Source organism: Canis lupus, chromosome 21 (assembly GCF_048164855.1).
Source record: "Canis lupus baileyi chromosome 21, mCanLup2.hap1, whole genome shotgun sequence".
NCBI classification, from domain to species: domain Eukaryota; kingdom Metazoa; phylum Chordata; class Mammalia; order Carnivora; family Canidae; genus Canis; species Canis lupus.
This window is the reverse complement of record NC_132858.1, coordinates 33,030,489-33,053,771: the sequence shown is the minus strand read 5'-3', so window position 1 is coordinate 33,053,771 and position 23,283 is coordinate 33,030,489. Positions and strand designations below refer to the sequence as shown.

General features: G+C 35.3%; 1 protein-coding gene across 17 annotated transcripts in view; it reads right to left on the bottom strand.

Annotated features, from left to right (window-relative positions):
- Positions 1 to 18,708: 18,708 nt before the first annotated feature.
- Positions 18,709 to 23,283, bottom strand: part of SEMA3A (semaphorin 3A) — a 454,397-nt gene continuing 449,822 nt past the window's right edge. For all 17 annotated transcript variants that reach the window (XM_072791326.1, XM_072791328.1, XM_072791327.1 and 14 more), the window contains one exon: positions 18,709 to 22,133. In XM_072791326.1, coding sequence (XP_072647427.1) covers positions 21,678 to 22,133 — 456 coding nt within the window. In that variant the 3' untranslated portion in view covers positions 18,709 to 21,677. The remainder of the gene's footprint in view (positions 22,134 to 23,283) is intronic.

Genomic DNA, 23,283 nt, shown 5'->3' with positions numbered 1-23,283 from the left:
ACTACTTGACATTTTTCTTGATTATGTATTGATTTCTTTATTGTCTTGTTCATCCTACCCACCACTAGGATGTCAGCTCCCTGAGACAAGAAGCATTGTCAATATACGTGTGTGTGTATACTGACACTTAGTAGGAATTTGGTACATTTTTAATAAATGAAGGAAGAGATGATGCTTTCAGTCATCATGGCTGAGGCCCTCAAACATGTGCCATTTGAGGCGTATGACTAATGCCTCTTGTTCTGCTTTCATGCAGAATAAAAATCTCCCTCTGATACTTTTCTGTCTCATTCACAGGTTCTGATTGTAATTCATAAGCTGTCCATCTGCTTTCCATATTGTATTTTGTAGTCTGGAGTCAGTATCCCCGACCACATGGGTTCTTGAAATGTGGCAGAGCACATTTCTGAGCCTGTAAGGACCAGACATTGGACCTTGGTGAATACGAGAAGGGTGGCCTGTTTTATGTGGCCTTCATTCGGTTAATCTTCGGATATCCCGGGAGATCGAACTCAACACAGCCTCTCTTTATTCAAACCTATCTCTCTCCCGATAAAAGTCAGTGGTGACTGAGGAAAATGAGCAGAAGATACAGATAATAACGTCACGAATTCTTAAAAAGAAAACCTCTGATTATCAAAATAGGCATCAAAGATGCAATTTGCCCTTTAACTGTATGAGGCCATACAGGTGCTTTAAATTCCCGTGATAGAAAGCCTACCACAAAAGATTTCATCCTTGGCTGCACATAAATATCATGTGGGAGCTTTTAAAAATCCTGATCCCCAGGGAGCTCCCTGGAGCAAACACATGATAACATCTGACAGTCTGATACTGAGGTTTCAACAGTCTTTGAAAAGATTCCAATGCAGCAGTGGTTGAGAATCACTGCTCTCTTTGACATGTTTTCTCTGACTGTTGTTTCTCTTTCATGGGGACGATTCTCCGAGGTGTCCTGTGATCTACCAACGTGTTCTTATCTGGAACTCAGCTTTCCTTTCAGGTGTTCAACTCTTTCAGCTTCTGAAATCTATCTGAGGGCAGAGTGCTCAAACTACAACTGGCCCTCTTACTCCTTAGAGTTTTCTGTGGCTCTGGCAGAGGGTCAAGGTTAACTTTAGAAAGACATGTTTCTGCTCTTTTATTCTGGACTTTCCAAGCACCCCCACCCCTTTTTTCCTCTAGCCTAGCTAGCTGCCTAGAACATTGTCTTTTGTCTCCAACCCTGGAAGTCTACTTTGAGACAAACACTCATACTATAACTTGTCTTGGAGAAGAAGAATGTGTCCTATGGGATGGGGCAGGGCTGGGGGAAACGGGCTTGAGCTCACAGTTGTGGTACCTCAGGTAATCCTACCATGGCTACTTTAGCTGCCTCCCACTCCAAGAATCCCCCATGAGATTTCTGTGGCTTTATGCCCATCACATTTTAAAAATTCTTCTCCTCCAAAAGTTTGTTGGGCTGATGACATTCTTCTACTGGAGCAAAGTTTGTCTCTTTTCAGTCTATCAGAAGTAACTCAATTTTGATCTTCTGAAAGATCAAAATGTATTACTTCCCATTTCTGAACACGTTCTAATTTATGCAATTTTTCAAAAAATATATATACTTTCTTGCAGTTTTAGGGTATAATATTAAGGAATAAAAATATAGTGCATGCTCATTATGCCTTTTTGTCCAATGCTATAGTATAATATCAAGTTATGCACACTCGATACTGTGATATGTAGATCATATACATATGTACTGTATGTATATATACACATACATACACACACATTTCTCATTCATACTCAAAAGATGACACTATTGATTGTAATATACTTAAGAAAATTCAACATGTTTCTAGTAGTACTTTAACTTCAAATCAATTAAACATCTATTGGGTATTTACTACTATATGTCTAGAACGAAGTTAAAAGCTACAGATATAAATGTAAATAGGACATGCTTTTTTCCTCTCAAAAAGCTTACCAGCTGGTTAAGATGACAGTCAGATAAAAGTATAGAATATATCTATAAATAGATATATAGTGAGTGCTAGAATAAAAGCTATTTGGGAAGTTTTTCTGAGGATAAACAAAAATAAATAATGTGGCTTATAACTTTGAAGGATCAAGACTTTATATTTGTCATTGCTTTTTTTGTTTGTGTTCATTTTCAGTTTTTCCTCTGTGTTCTTCACTGGACATCAGGGCCTCTCTTACTGGAAGGATAGTGGTGCTTTGGTTAAGGTTTCGTAGTTTGAGTCACTTGGCTTCTGATGGTCATGGTTTTCTGAGCACACAAGCCTTTCTGTTGTTTTTCATTCTTTATACAATTTGACACTGACTTTGCCTCTTTGTCTTGTGATCTGTGTGAAATCTTTGCTTAAAATATGTCACTGTATCTTAACTCAGTGTCAGACTGACCTACTTGTTGCCATTGTTTTGCTGGAGTGTAATCTATGTGGCAGGTGCATTTCCTCAACAACTTTATTATATTGTTTTCTGCCTGGGGTCACAATATTTGATTTTAAAAATCATCTTGTTACTGCTATTCTTCATATATGCTTGGCCCAAAATAGCTTGAATAAAGAATCTCAATTACATAGAGATACAATGGGTTTTCCTTAGCCAGATCTTATTAGAGAATCATGTTTGTGTTTTCTTATACATGGCATAGACCTTTTATGCTTCCATCTTTTTTAGAAGAAAAGTACATATGAAAAGATGGTTACAATTTAATTGGACGAAAGTATTAAGTTACATTTTTTATCTCTTAGAGAATTTGGAATATTAACTAGCTGGTAACTCAGAAAAATGGAAATCATTCTATATAACATTGTTGTAGGTTGATATGTTTTTGTGACATTTCACATATCTTTCTAAAAATTGTATTTCATATTCTACGATACTTCTGTGACTATTTTCTGCATATTTTTCCAAAAATATTTTAATATTCCTCTGTTTTCCTGTTATCTCACTTTTGCATTTAATGTGCTATAAATGGGGATCCCTGGGTGGCGCAGCAGTTTAGCGCCTGCCTTTGGCTCAGGGCGTGATCCTGGAGACCTGGGATCGAATCCCACGTCGGGCTCCCGGTGCATGGAGCCTGCTTCTCCCTCTGCCTATGTCTCTACCTCTCTCTCTCTCTCTCTCTGTGACTATCATAAATAAATAAAAATTAAAAAAAAATGTGCTATAAATGTGACCAAGGTAATAGTAATTAATTATCTAATTAATCTAATCTAGGTTAGAGTAATCTAGTCTAATCTAGACTATCTAATTAATTATAAAGTACTGATAAAGATTGAAAGGTGATTGAGATGTTGTGAATTGAAATATTTACCCAGATAGTTTAATTTCATATCTAGCTTTTGCCCCTAGTGTGTCAGACTAGATATTTTTATTATATAGCTAACTGAAGATGTATAACTGGCTAATTTTAAGAGTTGAGTTAGCAACGAATAAGGAGCCCAGTATCTTTTAAGGGAAACAAGCTTTAAAAACTTTAGGGGAAAAATCACCATATTTAAAACATAATTTTGTTGTATCCTAATGGAGAAGTCTTTTTTTTTTTTTTTAAGTTTGATTTTACTTTTAAAATATTAGGTGCTATAATAATATGTAGTTAAGATTAATAGTCTTCTCATTTCAAATGTAGAGGAATTAAAGTTCTTTTATAAATGTACTCTCATTTGAAACCACAGTCATTTGGAGAATTCATATAATATCAGCTTTCTCAATTATCAAAGAATTTGGGAAATGAATCCAAATAAGAAAATATAATATCCAGCCCCACTGGGATTTGAGTGAAGAGACAGTGGTGGAAAAAAGCTGCTGTTAAGAAAATTTTCCTAAATAAGTAGATGGTCCACATTTCTCCACATTAAGCTATCCCATTTATTCAGTGGATTTTATATTACTTCCTTTTCCCCTATCCAACCGCGTTTTATTCTCTAGAGTTCATAAGAAAGTTTAGAAAGCAAAGCATACTTTCTCGTAGTATGGTTTCTAACAAGTAAGACCTAAGAGGCTAAGGAAATGCTCTTTGGGTGCAGGCTGGATTATTGAGTATTTGCAAGCATACTTATTCACTTGTTTATTTTGGTTCTCCAAGAGTGAAGGGTTATAATTTTGTGATTTATGACACCTACTATCTTTTAATAAAATAGGTGAATTTAGTAAATGAACTAATTTCATGTATGGAATCTACACATGTCAAACACTTTGACTCTATTCATGTAATTACAATCTCAAATAGCATTAGTTAAGTTCTACTAACCGACACTGATTGAAACTATCACAGATTTACAATGCGTCATTTTTCCCCCCAGAGGTTTTTAATTTGGAGAAGGACAGATGTTAAGATTCCAATTGAATGGGGCCAGTTCTCCATTAAATGGTTTCCACTTGATTCTGTGTCCATGGAGCAAAATTCGCAAGTGAAAACTCTTACGTGGTTGGACAACAGGAATCAATTTAAACGGAAGGATGTGAAGGGTCAGTTAGTTGGGAATTTATATTATGATAACATATGGAGGAGTTTGGCCCACATTAAAGGATTTCTGTGTGACATTTCAGTGTAAAGCAGATGAACATCAGAGGTACTCAAAAGTTGTTGAATTAATGAACTAAGTTGTATATTACAATCAAAACTTAATCATTAATAATAATAAAAGGGAGGGAATGTAGTGCAAATAGGGAAACTATCAAATAACATAACTACCAGCTTTAGTATTTATAATGCATTTTATTCTCCACTTGGTACATCTGCCATTCCCAGTACTTTCACCACTTCAGTTTGTATATTAAAGCCACATGGAAGAGACTAATTTCCAGCCACAGCTGTGGAACTGCCTGGTTAACCATTATGGCCTTCCCGCTAATACTGACCTATTTTCTATTTTACAAAACTATCATCATCACTTGTGAGGCTGACTCATATCGTTAGCTGAAATATCTTTTACTCCTTTATATATCTTTTGTTTTAAGTTCTAAATTGTCAGGTACTGTCCTTGAAGGTGAGGAAGAAAAACATGTCTTTATTTTTTTTTTTTGTGATGCATTGAGGTCCACCCAAGTCCAACTCAGCTGTATCTAACCACCTACCAGAACATCACTAAGCTCCTTGCCTTCGATTTCCATAACACTTCCAACGTATTATGTATAATTTTATGCTGATGTAAATGAACACTTTCCACCATTCACTATATACAAGGCACTGTGACTTACATATTAAATACATTATATTTGCAAATCTTCACAGAAACCCAGGAGATAGCTATTGTCATTTCCATTTGGCAAAGATGATTTGCCAGTTTGGTAGTAAATAGCAAAGCCAGGTTACATTTTTATTCAGCAAATAGTTATTAAACATAAATATGTTACATATTACTGTGTACAAAACACTGCCTGGTGCTAAGGAAAATTGTGGGTAACTAGATACCAGTTATCTACTTTTTAAATGTTTTATTGCTTGTTTCACACACTGAAATGAAAAGCCTTCACTATAGGAATTTTGTCTTCTTTTTTATCCACTAAATATTCAGCACCTAGAACCATGCTTGGTTTGATGAGTACTGCTCATCAAACATTTACTGACTGACTGACTGAATGAATGAATGAAAGAAATATGGTCTCTTGGAGTAATGATATAAGGATCAGAGGAATGGAAAGAGATATCATCTATAGAAGCATTTCCTTGTTCAGGAATGCAAGCCCAATCTAAAAAGAAGAGCTAATGATTACAGTCTCCTTTTCATACTCATTATCTACTTTCATCACAGGTGAGGTTTTTTTTGTTTTTTTTGTTTTTTTTTTTTTAGTGTTAGATTAAGTTAAAATTTCTTCAAATTTTTCCAAAATGCTAGAGGTGGAAGACAAAAGTCGAATAATGAAAGAGTTGCACAACCCCAAAACAGTTGGGAATTACTATAGGATGATCTGTAAAAAGCTTTTATTTCGTGTAAAGAAATCACACAGGAGTGGGTCTCCAGGGAAGATGGCAGGTGCAGGTCAGCTAAAATCATGGAGTTTTTGTTACTCATCTGGATTCATGTAATGTTACATTCTTCAAGATAATGACACATTGAGATGTCTTTGAATTGAAAAATAAAATGTCAAAAACAAAAGTTGCCAAGAAATTCAGACTGAGACATTTTATGATGTGAAAATAGCCTTTCCAAAATCCCCAGATACTCATATCCTGAGAGGTCTTTACTTGCAAAGTTGACAGCTTGTTGATGCTTTCCACCAGTACAAACCCATTCTCAAGATTGAGCTCTTCCTGAAATATATTTTTAAAAGCTGAACACACGTAGCTAAATATAAATTGTGCACAGCATCAGTTATGTGAAGGAGATGAGTAATATAAACTCCTAGGATCTTTCTACATAAAAGCAAAACAATTATTAAGGAGGGATTAATAAGTATGAAGTCACAGAAGCTACTAGTAGGCAAACTGAAAAGCAGAAAGTTACCAAGCTGAAATATTTATTCCTGAAATTTCAAAAATATTTACTCAAAATGTTTTATATGAGTGAATTTGTATAAATATTTCAATTACCGTGGAGAAATATTTATGTTAACTTTATACATCATAGAGACAGTGATAATTAGCATGAAAAGAACTCTATAATGAGACATGAACTCTAGCATCAATGTCTTCTGCTACTTGACCATTTTTCTCCATAATGGGGCTAAAAATGCTGAATTTCCCTGAGAGAAGAGAGCTATTCAAGAATTATTTCTGAGATTCTTTTTTAGACAAAGTGATCTACCAGTTACTGTAGCATCTACACCTCTTATTCTCTTAATATGTTCATCACTTTCTATTACATGTTTCAGTATCAACTCCTATCTCTTCTTAAAGATTGTAATCTTCTAGAAGTCAGATATATATCTCTTGTATCTAGAGCAAAGTAAGGACTTGATAAATAATTTCTGAGTGAATCAACGAGCTGTATCAATCTCTGCTAGTCTTCTTGAGTGTACGGTCAATTCTTTTATAACATACATTTCATTATTAATTTTTACATATTCCGAGCATGTGATAGACGACGATGGTCTGTCATATGCGTTTGTTTCTGGTTGGTAAAGCTTGAGTTAACATGGAGTATGGGGATGGCATGAATGTATTATAGGAGATGGGATGATTACTTTTATAAGTGGGTTCTGATTATGACCATAGGAAGAGCCTGAGTATCCACAATTGTAAGCAGAGATGAAAAGCTCTCTCAAGGAGGAGGGAGTGAGTGAACTTCGTAGGCAGGCAAAAAAGTCAGTAGCCTGGATGATACAATTTGGGGCAGACCCAGTCAGCCTCCCTAGATATTTCTCTTTTAATATTTGGTATTTTCACTTAGATTTCTTAAATTCTCTCACTTATAGCAATTATTTTCTTTATGTTAATATGCACAACCTGGGAGATCATTGGAGTCATATTTTACAATCCTTCTGGAACAGCCTTATAATATTTATAGCAGACCCTAAAGGACTTACTTGGTTTACCTTCTTTCCTTCAGAATCCATGGGGCGAATCTGAAGAAAGACTGGGAGGCCTATTTTCATCTTCTTTAAAAAATGCATTCTAAGAAGTAAATGAGAATAATGCATTTGAATACTTTCACATGAGACAGAAAAAAGTGTTTAACCCAAATCTTCATCCTGCCTGAAGACTGTTGGGGATTTTAAATGAACCCTTAAAAGGGATTATTAGGGAAAACTAAAAAATCTGTGTAGACTTAGTGCTTCTATTGTTCAATTACATGGAACGTACCAGGAACTATACTATGTCCGGTATAACAAGGCTGGGGTAATAGAGGAATGAGAATGGTACCAACAGTAGCACCAAGGATTGTTGTGGTTTCCTAGAGCACATGTCTGCTGTTGGATATGCGAGTATCAGCAGAGATAGACCCAAGAAAGTCCAGGTATCAGAGTCACAGTCAGCCTGGGGTGAGTGCAGATGTGTAGTCACAGAGGGTTGGAGTTGGGTTTGATGTAGAAGAGCAGAAGGAACTGAAAGTGGGTTGCAGCAGGGTCTCTAGACAAATCTCGAAGGGCAAGGCTTTACAGGAGGAATCCACAACCATGAGGTGCTATGTTGCAGTTTATTTCTCCAAATGAGTTGTCCGTTGGTGAGAAAGGTATGGTTATTGGGTTTCTTTCCATGCAACTGTACATTCCTGTGGAAGAAGAACTATAATCCATTTCATTAGCTAATGATGCATGGAATGCAAAGATGAGGAAGGTGGATAGGGGCTTGAGACATAAAGAATGTGGAATCTCAAGTAATTTTAGCTTTGAAAATAAGGTTTATACACATTAGCTCCTTTAAAAAATGGAATAAATGGAGAGAGGGCTATCAAGTTTGAATTAATTAAAAGACACACACATACACACAATCACACAAATACAAGCACATGCACGCAGCTCTTTAAGAACACAGATAAAACTATCCACGGTTTGAGAATTTGCAATTTCAGCTAAATAAGGAACTTCCTGAGCCAGTCCCTTCATCATGTCCTTTTTCAGATTAACCCAAACAAAAATCATCTTCCTTCTAGCATCACTGTAACTCTCCCTTTGAAAATTCAGCTTTCCTAAAGGAAGCAAATTACCCTTCCACTTTCTTTCTCGTTTTTCTCCGTTTCCACTTTCTGATATCTCTTTTGACCTCTCAACCTCTCAACCACATGCAACTCTTGCTTTGCCCTGGGGAGATATCTTCCCTCTTTGAAAGTGGCCAGAGTCCTCCTGTCTGTGTTCTCTGCCCTCTGTCCTAGGTGGTCCTCTCTTCAGCCTCAGAGTGGAAAGGACGAAGAGCCCACTGGCAAGTGTCATTCTTCGGCCACGATGAACAATTTTCCAACACTTCTGACTAACTAAAACTTAGGCTACTTTACACAACAATTATAACTCATAAGCCACTGGCCACTACTCTGGGTGTTAGCACAGGAATTGACTGGGAAAGGAATACGGATTCTCCACTGTACCTGGCCAACTAAACAGCTCTCAAAGGCTCATTGGTCCTCAAGGGAATCGTCACAAATATATCTGGAGACAACACATTTTTCAGTGAAGATCTGAGAATGCAGGGGATTATTATTAATAGAGATTCGGATTTTTAAGTTCTTTAACATTGGGTTTTGGCTAATGACATAGCTGTTAATACTATATGAGCTTTTATCCAGGGGTTGCCCCTTCATGTTAAAAATCTAACGTGTTATTAAGTCAAATCAAGAAGCTGATACTCAATGGTACAAAATTAATTATTTTATGACTCAGGGACAGTAAACTAGCACCTCGTTGGTAATGACTTTGTCCTTACAGCTTCTCAATTAGTGTATTATGTATGCTTTGGAAACATTTTTGTACTTCAAATTGCCCCCAGACTCCCATTCCCAGTGCTCCCAATTTATCCTTCTTCCCCCAAAAAAATTTAGGAGTCTGTGTTACACATTAGCAAATCAGCAGTATTTTAAAATGATTTACAGAGAGCTTAAGAGAAAACTGCACTTTTCAAATTCCATGGCTGGAAACTCCCTTGAGCTTTAATTTAAAGTCCTTGCTTCCTGAAATCTCATTGACAGAAAACATCCAGTACTTCAGTTATAAATGTTTTTTTTTTTGAAGTGATTTTTAATAGGCTCACATTCTGCTTCTAATCAATCAACTATTTGTATAGAAACAAAGGCATAGAGACTTTTTCTTAAGGACACATACTCTGGTTGATAAGAATATATAGATCTGGGACAATGGCTAGTCTAACAAGAAGTTCACGGGCTACTTTAAACAGATGGTATCTGCTGCTTTGACATGCAACAGTGAGCACAACATAAATAATATTATTCCTTTACAGACATACCTGAATTTGCCAGGAAAGATTATTGGGGTGAATTTAACATTATAAAAACATTTGTATTGTACAACTAATGGTAGACATTGGTAGTTTTTGCTGGCAGTGAACTGGCAAAGCTGCTGAAACCTTTGTAAATAAAATCTGGTTCTTCAACAATGCACACATGGATTTTATTTATGATGCTTTTCAATAACCCTGAACTTAGGGATCAGTTGGTTGTAGTGTAAAAAGCAGTAGTAGACCACCCAGGATGAAGCAAAAAATAAATCTTGGAAATATATGGCATGTACACATGAATACACTGTTAATGCTGGTTGCGCTTTTAAGTGTTGGCTCTACACATTATTAGATTTAATGGCACCAAAATATTCCAAGGAAACAGCATTTGATTACTGTTTTTGCTAAATTGCCCATTTAAGAAAGCCTTTCTGTTGGTAATCTAAGTTGTTCTATTTATAGGACATATTTAAGTTACTATATTCTCTTCATAGAATTGAAATACTATAAAATTACTGGGAAACAAATGGTCAAGCAGTCACTCTCATATTGCTGCCAAACTTCAGGAAGCCTACTACTGCAAGCCTAGTCCAGGAAAATCTGTACCTTCATTATCCTAGGGAACTTAAAGGGGATGGGATGAGAACATTATCTACAAAGTATACCCTCTCATTACATTGCCCTGCCTCTCATAAGGGTGTTATGTAAAAACTAGATAAAACTATTTACACAGTTGATGTGTTCCATACTCTTTTTTATCCAAGAAGAAACAGAAGAAGCATTACTTTTTTAAAATTTAAATAATAGAAATATCTTCTTTTTAAAAAAAGGTTTATTTATTTTATACATATATAGAGAGTCCAGGAATGAGCAGGGGAACTGCAGAGAAAGAGAGAATTCCAAGTAGATTCCTTTCTGAGCACAAAGCCTGAATGGGGGCTCCATCTCATGACCTTGAGATCTTGACCTGAGCCAAAACTAAGTGTTGGACATTCATCTGATTGCCTCACCCAGGTGTCCCATAAAAGAAATATCTCCTAAGTGAAATTCTCCTACCTCCAATCCAGCCTGTGTCATTGTTTTAAAATGCAACAACTTACCAATTTCTGTCACAATATTCTCGAAATATGTTGTACTTTGTCGTTATCAAAGGTAATTAAGTAATTTTGATCTGATATTCCAGGACCCACATATTTTAGTGTCTGATATCCACCCTCATGCCAACAGACCCTGGAGAAGGGTGAGCCTTCTTAGGATTCAGACAGGAGAAAGCCTACGTGGGTCAGGGAAGTCTTGAGAGATTAGCCATAGTATATAGTAGACCGTTCGGTCTATATGTGTGTCCTTAAGGAAAGGAGATCCAAATCTACAGGAATGAGTCACTTAGAGAACGGCTGTTCAGACATTAATGTAGACACAAATCATTTGGGGTCTGAGCTAAAATGCTAGTTCCAATTCCATAGTTCTACGAGGGGCCTCAGGTGTCTGTAGTTCTGATAAGCTCCCAGGTGCTGTTGCTATCAGTAGTCTACACTTCCACCACATGTTCGGAGTAGCAAGGACCAACAGAGATCAGTAGCACACAGTGATGGGATCTCCAGAAGGATAAAAAGAGGAAGAAGACAGGAACACAGGCTTTTGCTTTGTTAATAAAAGAGATGATCCCTGTGTTCCTTTATGCTTTTCCTTCCTTTGAAGATCAAAGTACTTTCTTCCCTTGTCTGTCCCAGCCACTAGTCTTTCTTCCAACTCTCATAGCATTTGAGATCTTTCTGCTCCTATGTTCCTAATATTTCTAGTCGTTAAGCACTCTCTTCTAATCCCTTAATGTTAATTATGTCGTCGCGCAGCCAATAAGCAAAAGCTGTGCACAAGGTGAGTTGTGTTGTATTCAGTGCAAGATATTTAAGCATAGCAGGACTGATCAGAAGCACCGAGAAACCCGGATCCTGCCAGATACCCAGAAAGCAGACCTAGATTTAATGTATAAAAGGAAATCCAGTTCGATTTTCTCTGAAAGTTCTCTCCAGTGCTATCATGAATATATATACTGCTTCATTGAGTTTGACCTTAATGCTCTTTCGGCTGTTACAGTATAAAACTTTTGGACAGCTCTTATTCTTTTTTCCTCCTTCCAGTTTGTCTAACATACACAGTAGCCTTTCCTGGGGACCCAGTCCACATGGTCTCTTAAAATTCCTACGAATGGAATAATTCTACTTCAAAGCCTGCACTGTTATTTCATCTCTTGATGCTGCTTTTTATCAATTTCCAAGATAGTTAAAGCTGAAAGACAACAATACTTCAAACAAAAGGCAATTATTTAAAAAGAATTACCAAATAATTGAAGCCAATCAGTGTTCACACTTTCGGAACTTTTATTCTTTCCTACCAGACCTTGAAGTCTGTCAGATTTTGCTGAGACCTTTGTATTAGTGAACATCTGGATCATGTCATAGTTTGGTCTTATTTTTGCCTAACAGTTTCTTTGTGGATTTGCCTCCCACAACACATATGGTTTATTTCTGATGTTTATCCTTAGCTTGGCAGGGTTTTGAAGTGTCATGTCTCTTTTCATCTCTACTTTTTAAAGGAAGTGATTTTGCATAAATTATTATCTTTCTAGGTGTGAATTATGGTAGTGTTCTTTCTCATGTGTTCTTGAAAGACTATGAATAAATGCCTGTTCTCAGAGTTTCTTCCTTTAAATTATATCTTAGCATGAGAAATATAATTTCTTCTATACTATTTTCTACATTTGATCCTATTTTTGAAAGTTCTTCATCAGCAGTTGCAATTGCTTAGACAGTATCTTAAGATCTTTATGTAATATACTTATATCAAAAGAATGATTTTGCTTTCTGGAAGATTGTTTATGAAGTATTGCATGCAGAAATGTCTTCTTTTCAAGCTTGAACATGCTAACTTTGGAAATTGTGTGTTCTACACACACACACCAGTGATTACTTAGTACAGAACAACTGGCTAAATCACCTTTAGGATATATCCTTTGGGGTGATAACGGCAGATAGGGGTTCTAAAAATTAGAAACTAAAAGCTGACCTAGTTGAAAAATTGAGATAAATGTGATGATATCTTAATTTAATGATGTTTTATGAGAGGATAAAATTCAAGCACATTAAGTTCTTTAACTGGGAACCTCTTAGCAGTTCCTGTGAGAGGTTTCATAGGAAAAGTCAAGTAGAAAAGTGTTTAGGTGAATGATAGGAGGGAGGGAAATTACTGTTATTTTTACAATTATTACTTTAAACTGGAAAAAGGGCAAAACTATAGATATAAGAAACCAAGACAACAAGCAGAGGGATACAACGTCTAGACAGGGTGGCAATAGATATAATCAAGAGCAGTTTTTTTTAAAATTTTTATTTATTTATGATAGTCACAGAGAGAGAGAGAAGCAGAGACACAGGCAGAGGGAGAAGCAGGCTCCATGCTCCGGGAGCCCGATGTGGGATTCGATCCCGGGTCTCCAGGATCGCGCCCTGGGCCAAAGGCAGGCGCCAAACCGCTGCGCCACCCAGGGATCCCCAGGTTTTTTTTTTTTTTAACATGAAAGAAAATCTTTTTTTTCTCACCATTATCAAGACAGACATGGGTAAAAGTGAATATATATCACTACCAGCAGTGTTGAATATCAATGTTAATTATTATCCCACTTCTATGGGGATAAGAGATACTACATCATCACTCCTACACAGATGAAGTAGTATCTATTTTACAGATGGAGGACTGAAACCTGGGGGTGGGGGGCATAAAAGAGATCACCAAGTAGATGGAACTTGCATTCAAACCAGGTCTGTTCACCTCTAAGGTCACCACTTGGTGGTTTATTTTGCCTTATGAAAGAGGTATTCCCTGATTCCATTCACACCTTCATCTTCTAAGACTTAAATCATGTTTACAATAATGACTTATATTTTTGAAACTGTTTTATTTTCCTCTATTTGCCCAGAGCTGATGTCACTTCTTGAACTTTTATTTTCTACATGCTGTTAAAACCTTCCTGATTTCTGGCTGATGACTGAAGATGGATTGGAGAAATAGGTCAATTACCTGTGGAATCAAGGTGTTAGCTGGGTTGCTGGGAGGACCCTGAATTTTGCAAGAAGGACTGTTAATTGGAAAGAGAGATGTGCCAGATACTGTAGGAGATGGAAGAGAATTGTGGAAATCAGTATTCTAAAAGCCATAGTAATTTAATGGTAACAGTAATTTTAAATTATCCAGATACATGCACTAATAGTAGCAGTAATTAATTTTAAATTAAATAATCTAGATGTATGCACCAAGTAAAAATATAACTTATTTAAAACATTGTTACATACTTAAGTTGAATATGTATATACATCGGATGATTATAATTACTACTGTGAAAATGAGAATCTATATAGGATTTCTTTTGGCATCTGTTGACATAGGCATTGGTAATTGCTATATACCAAGAATCAACAGGTCAATGAAAAGTACTTATAAGGTTGATCTAGTTATATATTTTTTAAAATGCCAGAATTTTAACATTTTTATTTAGATGCCAATAATTATGGGATATTACTCTTGATATGCTAAATTATTGTAAAGGTAATTATTTACTTTGAATTGTTATTCAAAACTTGAGGTATTTTCTAACAAATATTTTTCATCTGTAAAAGCAGACTTTGTAAATGCATATATGATTCCAAAAAGTTTTTTTTTCTTATTTGTTTATGTAGTCAAATATGTGAAGACAATATCTTGTATCAATTAGAATAGTCTCCCTTTTATTGCTTCATTTCAAATATTTAAGAAAGATGCATGAAGAAACCAACATTTTTTCTTTGAAGTCTTTTTGCTAGAGAAAGTGAATTACAGACAGCAATTCTAGTGTTTCATAACTGAACACTTGACCAACTTTTCATTGGTTCATTCATTTTCTGTACTAATATCTTATGTCACCAAGAGCCCAAGTCAATAAATTGTTTCATTGGATGTACCTTGTTTTTAGATGACCTAAACCAAAATGATGCACATACTGCATTGGCAATTCATTAAAAGTCTAATAGATTATTTTCACTATATGACTTAATGTGGTGATAAAATTTTTGTTCTAATTGGATCAAAAACAAGATTGTAATCAGGGATTTAAAGTTTGCTAAGTGTTAGATCTAAGTAAGCCACTCGTACTTTTTCTTTCCTACAAAGTTGGGAAACTTTTTTTTTTCCTACTTCCTATAAGGAGAATCGAATGAGATCACAAAAATACCTTGAACATTATAAAGGGATATAAAAAATGTAACATTACCATTACCAAGCAGTAGCTTTAGTAAGGCCTTACTAATGCCCTATGCTTCTGCTTATATTGATTTTATTAAGTATTAAAGTATTAAATTATAGTATAGATTCAATATATTATAGTTTGAACTTAGATTTAATATGTGCTGATATCAATCAGATATTATAAAAATGTATAAACATTTCCCTTAAGTTCAAGAATGTTACTTCTCAGTAATGAATATAGAGCTCCCTTATATGAATAATTTTAATAAACACCGTCTAATGACATCAGGAGCTTAGAAAGAAACTAGTATGGAAACAATTACAAATTATATTCCAATCTCCACTGGGGGAAACAGCATATGTTGCTTTTTAAATGATTAGAGATTTTGTAACCTAGGGAATTTGTTGGTTTTTTTTTTTTTTTGTAAGTTCTAGAGAAGTTAAGAATAAGTTAAAGGAAACATCTTAATGATGGCATGTTTCTAAATAACTAGACTATTATTTTGGTTAAAATATAATAAGCTTAGATGAATGTTTACTCAAACTCTTCTGAGTAAATATATTTTATAATTTTAAGAAATCAGTGTACTCCTTGATAGTACATTTTTCCATATGTATGCCAGTTTGTATTTCTGATGCTGTATTAATATTCACTAAGCAATAATTTAACCTGCTTCCTCAACCAAATTAAACATAGCTAATTTCAACAAACTACTATTAGGGTCAAAAGTAGTGCAAAGAAGAAAATAAGCATTATTTTTGTAGTTGGTAGATGCCAACAATGCAAATTTGAAACGTATTTTACCATTTTTAGTCAGTACATAAATTCAAGTAGAATTTATCAAATGGTTTATATGAGACCTATATTAATTTGTTGACATTTATCAGCAATTTAAAACAGTGAACAAAAAACCAAAAATATTTTAGGACTAATGAAAGTGTCACTCTTTTATTGAAATTCAAGGATGCAAACCTCCTAAAAATTGAGGTGTAATAAAAAAAATCCTAAAGTGGAAAAGGTGTTTGATTTTAGACATACAACTTTGTTTAAAACAGTTTAAGTTTCTCTGGAATTAGTCATCAACAAAACAATCAAAACTTGAAGAAGTGAGCTACACAAATGATGGATTTTTTTTTTAAAGCTGTATTTACTTGAGGTCTAATGCTTCAGTGAGATTTACAAAGAGAGGATGAAGTTGAGACTTCATAATCACCCAAATTGGGATGACTTAAACACATTTATGAAAACTTTTGCTTCGGAACTATATAAATAAACAGTGTGTCTACAAGTATTGTGTTTAGATTAAGAGAAAATACAATCTTTTGTTATATGAGAAAAAACTTGACAGTCTAATATAATGGTGGTGCTCAGGTGACAATTTCAAGATGCAGCTAAGCCCCTCATTTTCTTAATATTTTTCTTTTTCTTTTGGTTCTTAAACTTCGGAGTCTTTGCCTAGTACACGGAGTCAACTACGTGTACTAACCTCAACTGCATCATTGTTTAGCCATAAATACTCCATCTAGGGTATTCACCGAATAAGCACAGGCTTCATAGCTTAACACCATCTTTGATGAAGTCTTGTTTGTGGGCCACCCTATTACTTAGCAAGGCAATGTTGGGCTTGTGTCCAAGCAGTCTAATACCAGATGAGTGGGGCAATGCTGAAGGAGGTGACATATAAGGGAACCTTTCATTTGAGCTGTGTTAGAGTGGCCTGACAAAGCTATCTGCTTCCAGGTGTTCATCTGTGGAATTACAAATTGCATAAAAGTAAGGTTGGTTGAACTAGAAAGGGGATTATGGCATGAAGATTAGTTTGAAAATGTCAAGTGCTATGACTCCAGCTAAGTAAAGATAAATGAGATCAACATTTAAGAGCAAACTTAGGGAGGGAGAGCAAAAAGGGGTAGGGGGTAGGAAGAAGCAGAATTAATGATACCATGTGCCAGGGATGAGAATGTGGGGTACAAAGAGAGGGAAATAAACCAAAGCCTAGGAAAAATAAAACAAATGCTCCATTTGGATTCCTAATAGTGGGATATTTTACTTTTCTTTATGAACTCCATACTCTATGTGGAGTACCTGTTCCCACAATGAAAGCATTTTTCCACACCTCTCCTCCATCTGCCTTATTTTTTTCTGCCCAGATTGCTCTTTTTACTTCATCTGAGCAAGTTTATTTTATATTTCAATTCCTAAATTGTATGTCCCTTATGCTCTGAAGCTTTTCATGATCTCTTTAAATTAATTCCTTCCTCATTGACCCCCTAACACTTTTGAGTTTGTATGTGACGCTCATCACATGGTGACCTGGTTCTCTCCAACGACGACTTACTGAACTTCTCCCGGCGCCAGCCATCATTTCAGGTACTGGGGCGGGGGGTGAGATAAATTAGATACAAACCCTGCCCTCAAGGAGCTTACAGTCTAGAAAGGGATGGGGGCGTAAACAAAGAAATTACACCTTTTTGATAAGTGTGGCAATAAGAAGTATACACAGGGCACAGACTTAGTGCAGAGAAGGTGGTTAGTTTCACCTGGAGATGGAAGAATCAGGGAAGACCTGCCAGGTAAGATGATGGCAAGTTGTTTTACTGTCCTCAGCACCACCAGTGCCTAGCACGTAATAGACACACAAGACCTATCAATATAATTTAATTGAACAGGTAGGAGTCTAGTTCTAAAGCTCAAAGCATCTAGAGCCCTATCTCTTTATATGAAAATCATTACTTTCTTTCCTTGGGCACAATTTAGTACGTCTGCCTTTGCCTGTGTGTGTTTGCATGTTTGAAATAAAAACCAAGCTGTTTTGTTTGGTCAGGTTGACTGTGAAAATGGCTGTACCATTTATGTGGCTTCATTCCCTCTTCATTCGTAGGCCCTCTTAGTACACTAACTTTTCAAAAAGTGTTTCTTTATTCAACTAGCATAAGAAAATTGTTAGAAATCAGATAAACTAATAGGCAAACTTTGCAAACTTTGGGAAAAACAATGTTTTCTTTTTTATGAAAACATGTATTTTGCAAACACTAGCAATGACTTGAATTATTACAAAGTTAAAACAAAAACCATGGATGCCTTCGGCATTAGGCCAGTTTTTATCTAACACATTGTTATAACACAATAAGATGATGTTGAATCCTGTTTGTTAAGTTTGTCTTTGAAGTCATTAAATTGGATAATTTCCATTAAAGTTTGAATGCAACCTGTGCCTTTAAAATGAATTCATAAAGCAAAGATTTCAAAATGTTATATGAATCACTTAATAAAGTGTTCCTTATAACTTTAAGGACAGGCAATTTCAGTAACACTTGTTGGGCATCTTTGTAGATCTTGAAGGAAACCAAACTAATCATGATAATGACACATTATCGAATTTTGTCCCTAAATTTCCTTCTTTTAGGCATGACAAAAATAATATTTAACCTAAAGGGTATCAAAATGCACATCATCACCACAGATATAGACTGACTAGAATGAAGAAATCTGCTATGTAGCAACCTGACTCTGGTTCTCAACATTTTCTAAACTTCATATTCCTTGACACCATATGCTACAGGGAACAGTAAAGACATCTGAATTCAAATATTTTGAAGAAATGTGTATTTAGCAACTTAATACATGCTAAAAGGAATAATTTACAGCAGCAGTTTCATTACATTTGTCTCTCCAGTTTTCTAGTTCCCATCTGAAATGCAGGGATAAATACAGATATGGAACATATGTACTACCTGGCAAAAAAACATGCTTATTGAATGGGCACACACTCTCTGCCCTTAAATAGCACATAAACCACCTTGTCACCTGTGTGGGGAAATCTCGCATTTTAGGATGATGTAGAACACACTAATGGAGCACCTATAAAAAGGTGCAGTTTACTGTCCTTCCTCTTCTCAGGATTATTTACATCTTTTGCCTAATGTGTAGGTAGCAAAAATATTAAACACATACCACTGAAGATCACTAAATAGTACATAAAAGTAGCATTGAGTGTGCATTGACATGCATTTACATTTTACATTGGATTTCAACTGGGCCATAATTTCTCTGCTGCAATGTACCTTTCTCCAACCTTCAGATTGCGGTCATAACTTGCTTATGGTCACATGAGTCTCTTAACAAAGTTGCAACTCTGATGCTACATGCATATACCAAAGTCTATTAAAACTAAATTAAATGGGACGTTAATCATTTTTCATGCAAACTGTCCCCCTCAATACACATTGGCAGAGTATGACAGCAAGAAGAGTTTCTACCTGTAAGTTATAACTATAATTTTCTTTGAAAACTTAGACCTGATGGTTTATAGAGGCATGCCAGTAGATTTGTTTGGTTTGTTTCTTTTAATTGAAGTCTAGGCTTCCTTTCTTTGGGCTTTTCATAATGTTACACAAAAAGCCTCCAGATATTGGAAGGCATCCCTAAAGTTATCGAACAACCTCTATCCCTTCAAATTCATTATTTTCGAGGACTAATAATAATAATAATAAGATACTTCTGTTACTGCAAATAAATCAGTTATGGCTGCGAATTTAGAAGGAAATGCAACACCAAATTTCAGCACAGTGAAGATACTCTGTGAAAATAGAAAAATTACCTATTTTTGGAGTAGTCTTTGTTCTTTCATTAGTATTTTGAACATTTCTTTTTCTCTACAGAAATATGTCCTTCAGATAACCTAAAATTCAAATACCATTTAAAGATGTAATTCTAAAAGTAACGCTGTATTCATCAATGGAGCCTAAAATTGGATGTAGAATATTTTTAGGCTTTCATTTGAAATAGGCATCAACAAATTGTTTATTCAAATCACTAAAATTGAAACATGAGCTTCCATCTGTGAAATATTTCAGCTGAGAATTTTTAAAAAAATTCACTGTAGTCTGAGGTGAGAAAATAATGCTGAGTTAATTAAAATCCCAAGACAGCTAGAGTTAGAATTCCAATGCCGCTTTTATTAATTAGCAAGATGTTTCCTTTGCATTTTTGTGCATGATGAAGGATCTCGGGAGGGATTCCTGGAAAGGTGAGTGCGTGGAAGAGAAAATACCATAATGCTGAAGGTCTTATATACCTTGAAGTTGTTGATTCTCAAGGAATCATGGTAGGACAAGGAACAAGGCAAGTCCTTTATTGATCATCTTTTACCTTATTTTATAAGTTGTTGCAGGAAACAAAGGGCTTTACATGTTTTAAGTGTGAGTTGTGTCCTCGAAAACAGTTTGTATAAAAGTCACTCCCATCAACATGAAACAAACCATGTGTTTTAAACAAGGTGAGATAAAAGATAGCTGATACAGGTGTAAACAGAATTGGGAAATCTGCTTTTAGGATGCTCTGAATATTACCAATCTCTTTCTCTCTCTCTTTTTTGAATTTAAGTGACACAGATGTAATTCCTAAAGGAATCCTGAGAGTTTTTATATATCTCAAATATCATGCAGGTTTTCAAGCATAGAATTAAGAGATTTTCTGTTAATGTTATATTAAAACAATGCTCATTATTTTCATAAATATGCAGTTCTCTTTCTCCTCATTGATCCATTAGGTACAACACAAGGCATTTAACAAATCAATTTGTTTCTTTTTACTTTGCTGGTTAAATGCTCTGTTCTTTCTAGGAACATTATGCAAGTTAAAATTAATCTTTGATTATACTTAAAGAAGGGGAAGGTGTTATCTGAATTCCTCAGAGAAATAAAGCATAATTTATATCCAGAGTTTAGGAATTAATAGTAAATGATGCTTATGTGTTTCTTGAACAATATCGGCTATCCCTCTTGCAGAACTAAAAACACAATGTCAGAAAAAAGCAGCACGCGGTTGGAGTTTTTAAAACAAAAACTATATAGCACAATAATTGTAAGACAAAAACCTACTCTAGCTTAGAAAAGAGCTAATTTTTACTGCATATTTGTCATGGTACATTTAAATTATAGTTTTAATAAAATACATCTTTAGATCAAAGCTGAAAGAAGACATCAGTAGTAGATCAGTGTATTCCATTTTTCTTCTGGATGATGGATGGTTTATGTTTTTTATATTTCCACAGACCATTTCATTCAGTATCATTTTACTCCTCCAGTACATATAAACATGAGTGCTGGTAGACAAAAAATATCCTTGAATCCAACGCTATTTTGGAATATTCATCAGCTTCATAAATCCATGCAGTTTATTTTAAACTTTCAGTTCAATAAAATGGCTTTGCTGATGCAGTTTTTCTTCTTTAGATGGCAACATGGCAAATGACATTTTTATTTCTCAGGCAAAGAAGAAAGTGAAACCTGTACAATGAAATCTCATAGGAAACATTAAGTCTGCTAAAGTGAACATCTGCGTTCACCTGACCTCTATTAGGTGTTGGTATTAGGAGGAAAGCCTGTTAGCAAAGTTACTCATGGACTTAATTTATAATTGGGGGAACTCAGATGCATTTCCCACCATTGTAAACATCCACATAATGCCATGAAAAAAGTTCATGTATATTGCATTTTTTCCAGTTATTGTCTAGGCAAGTTTCTACTTGTTTGAGGTTTCCAGAGGTAATGCAGCTCAGACACTCCTGGGTGCCCTCTCAAATTCGTGGGTCCGCCTGTTCCTACCTTTCTTATTTTCCTGTAAGTGCTTCCATTTGTTACTGTTCCCTTGGGTATGCCCCGGCCTTTGCCGACGTTGTTTTCGGTCCCTTTTCCACACTTGTTCACAGAACTCATCCATTGTGTTCAGGTTGGGGTGGTTGATGAGCTGCATGAAGTCTCTGTACCAGACCTTCTGGCTAGGTGTCATGCTGTTAGATATTTCTTTGGTCTTCGAGCCATCTCCATCATCATCTTTATGAAGAAGTTCCTCCAAATGCTCTGTGTCAATGACTTCCAGGGTCACTTTAAGGAGAGTTTGCATGAAGCCATGCTCCACAGCGTGGCAGAGGTAATTGCCTGAATCCTTCCGCTGTAGGCTGCGCAGTAGAAGGCCTTGTTCTGTCCTGATGATATGATCATCCACTCTGATCTAGCACAAGAGAAACGGTAGCAAAAAATATACACATTTAAAGAAACAGAAGTTCTGAAACTCTGCTCAAGTAAAACTTTAGATTCTGTGTTGAGGCACATTTTAACGGTTCATAAAATGTCTTGCTTAAGACAAATGATAGGATTTCTCCATTGGAAAAAAAAAAGAGAAATCTCTGTAAATCATTTTTTATTATGCATTGCAAAATACTGGTTGTCTATTGTCTTCAAATAATTTTTCATTATAATAATATAAAATATTCAAGATGGTGAAAGGACAAAGATGTATTTATTTTAGAATCTTGAAAGAAGGTATGTAAGCATAGGAGAAAGTTAGTAATTCTTAGAAATACAGAACCGTGATATTAGAAAACAATGCAGCATGAGAATGAACTCAGAGCTGAAAAAAACTAAAAACTCCTCAGCGTTGAGCAAGTAGAAGAAAGCATAGGACTACATGACTGATAATTATTCACTTTGTAAGTCTCAGATGTGGCATAAATATGAAGATATGTTCTTGAATATATCTAAACTCATTTTTACTTTGAATAGAGTTTACAACAGACATCTCTGAAAGCCTAAGTTGATAGTGTATAAAATTGTATAAAATCAACTTTGACATTTGTATAATGTGATTACAAATTTAAAGATGCTTCAAATGTCAAAAGAGATAATGGAGGATTTTAAAATTTATATTCAGATTATGTTTGTGCAATATCTGCACAGAATACATTTACAAATCACCTCCATAATCTGGTTATTTAATACTTTTAAAAAGCTTTAAAGTCTCAGAGTATTGAGATTTTCTGTGCACATTTCTTTAATTTTACACAGTAATAAATGAATACACTAAGGAGGAAGATCTGTCTGATGCTACATGCATAGTTCCTATCAGAATGGCAGCCCAGAATCTTCATCCTGTATATCCTACTTCTCTTCCCAAACCTTCCCTCCCCTTTTGAGGAGGAAGTTAACAGAGAAAAGAAAACATGTTTGGATAGCAGAATTAAGTGAACAAAAGTTAAAATTAGCAGAGGATTTGATTTTGTGTGCACAAATATAGATAATATATTGTTTCGTAGGTAACTACGGGGAGAAAGAAGACTCTCAAATAAATCCCAAATGGCTTCTGGAACAAAATTCTTATCAGT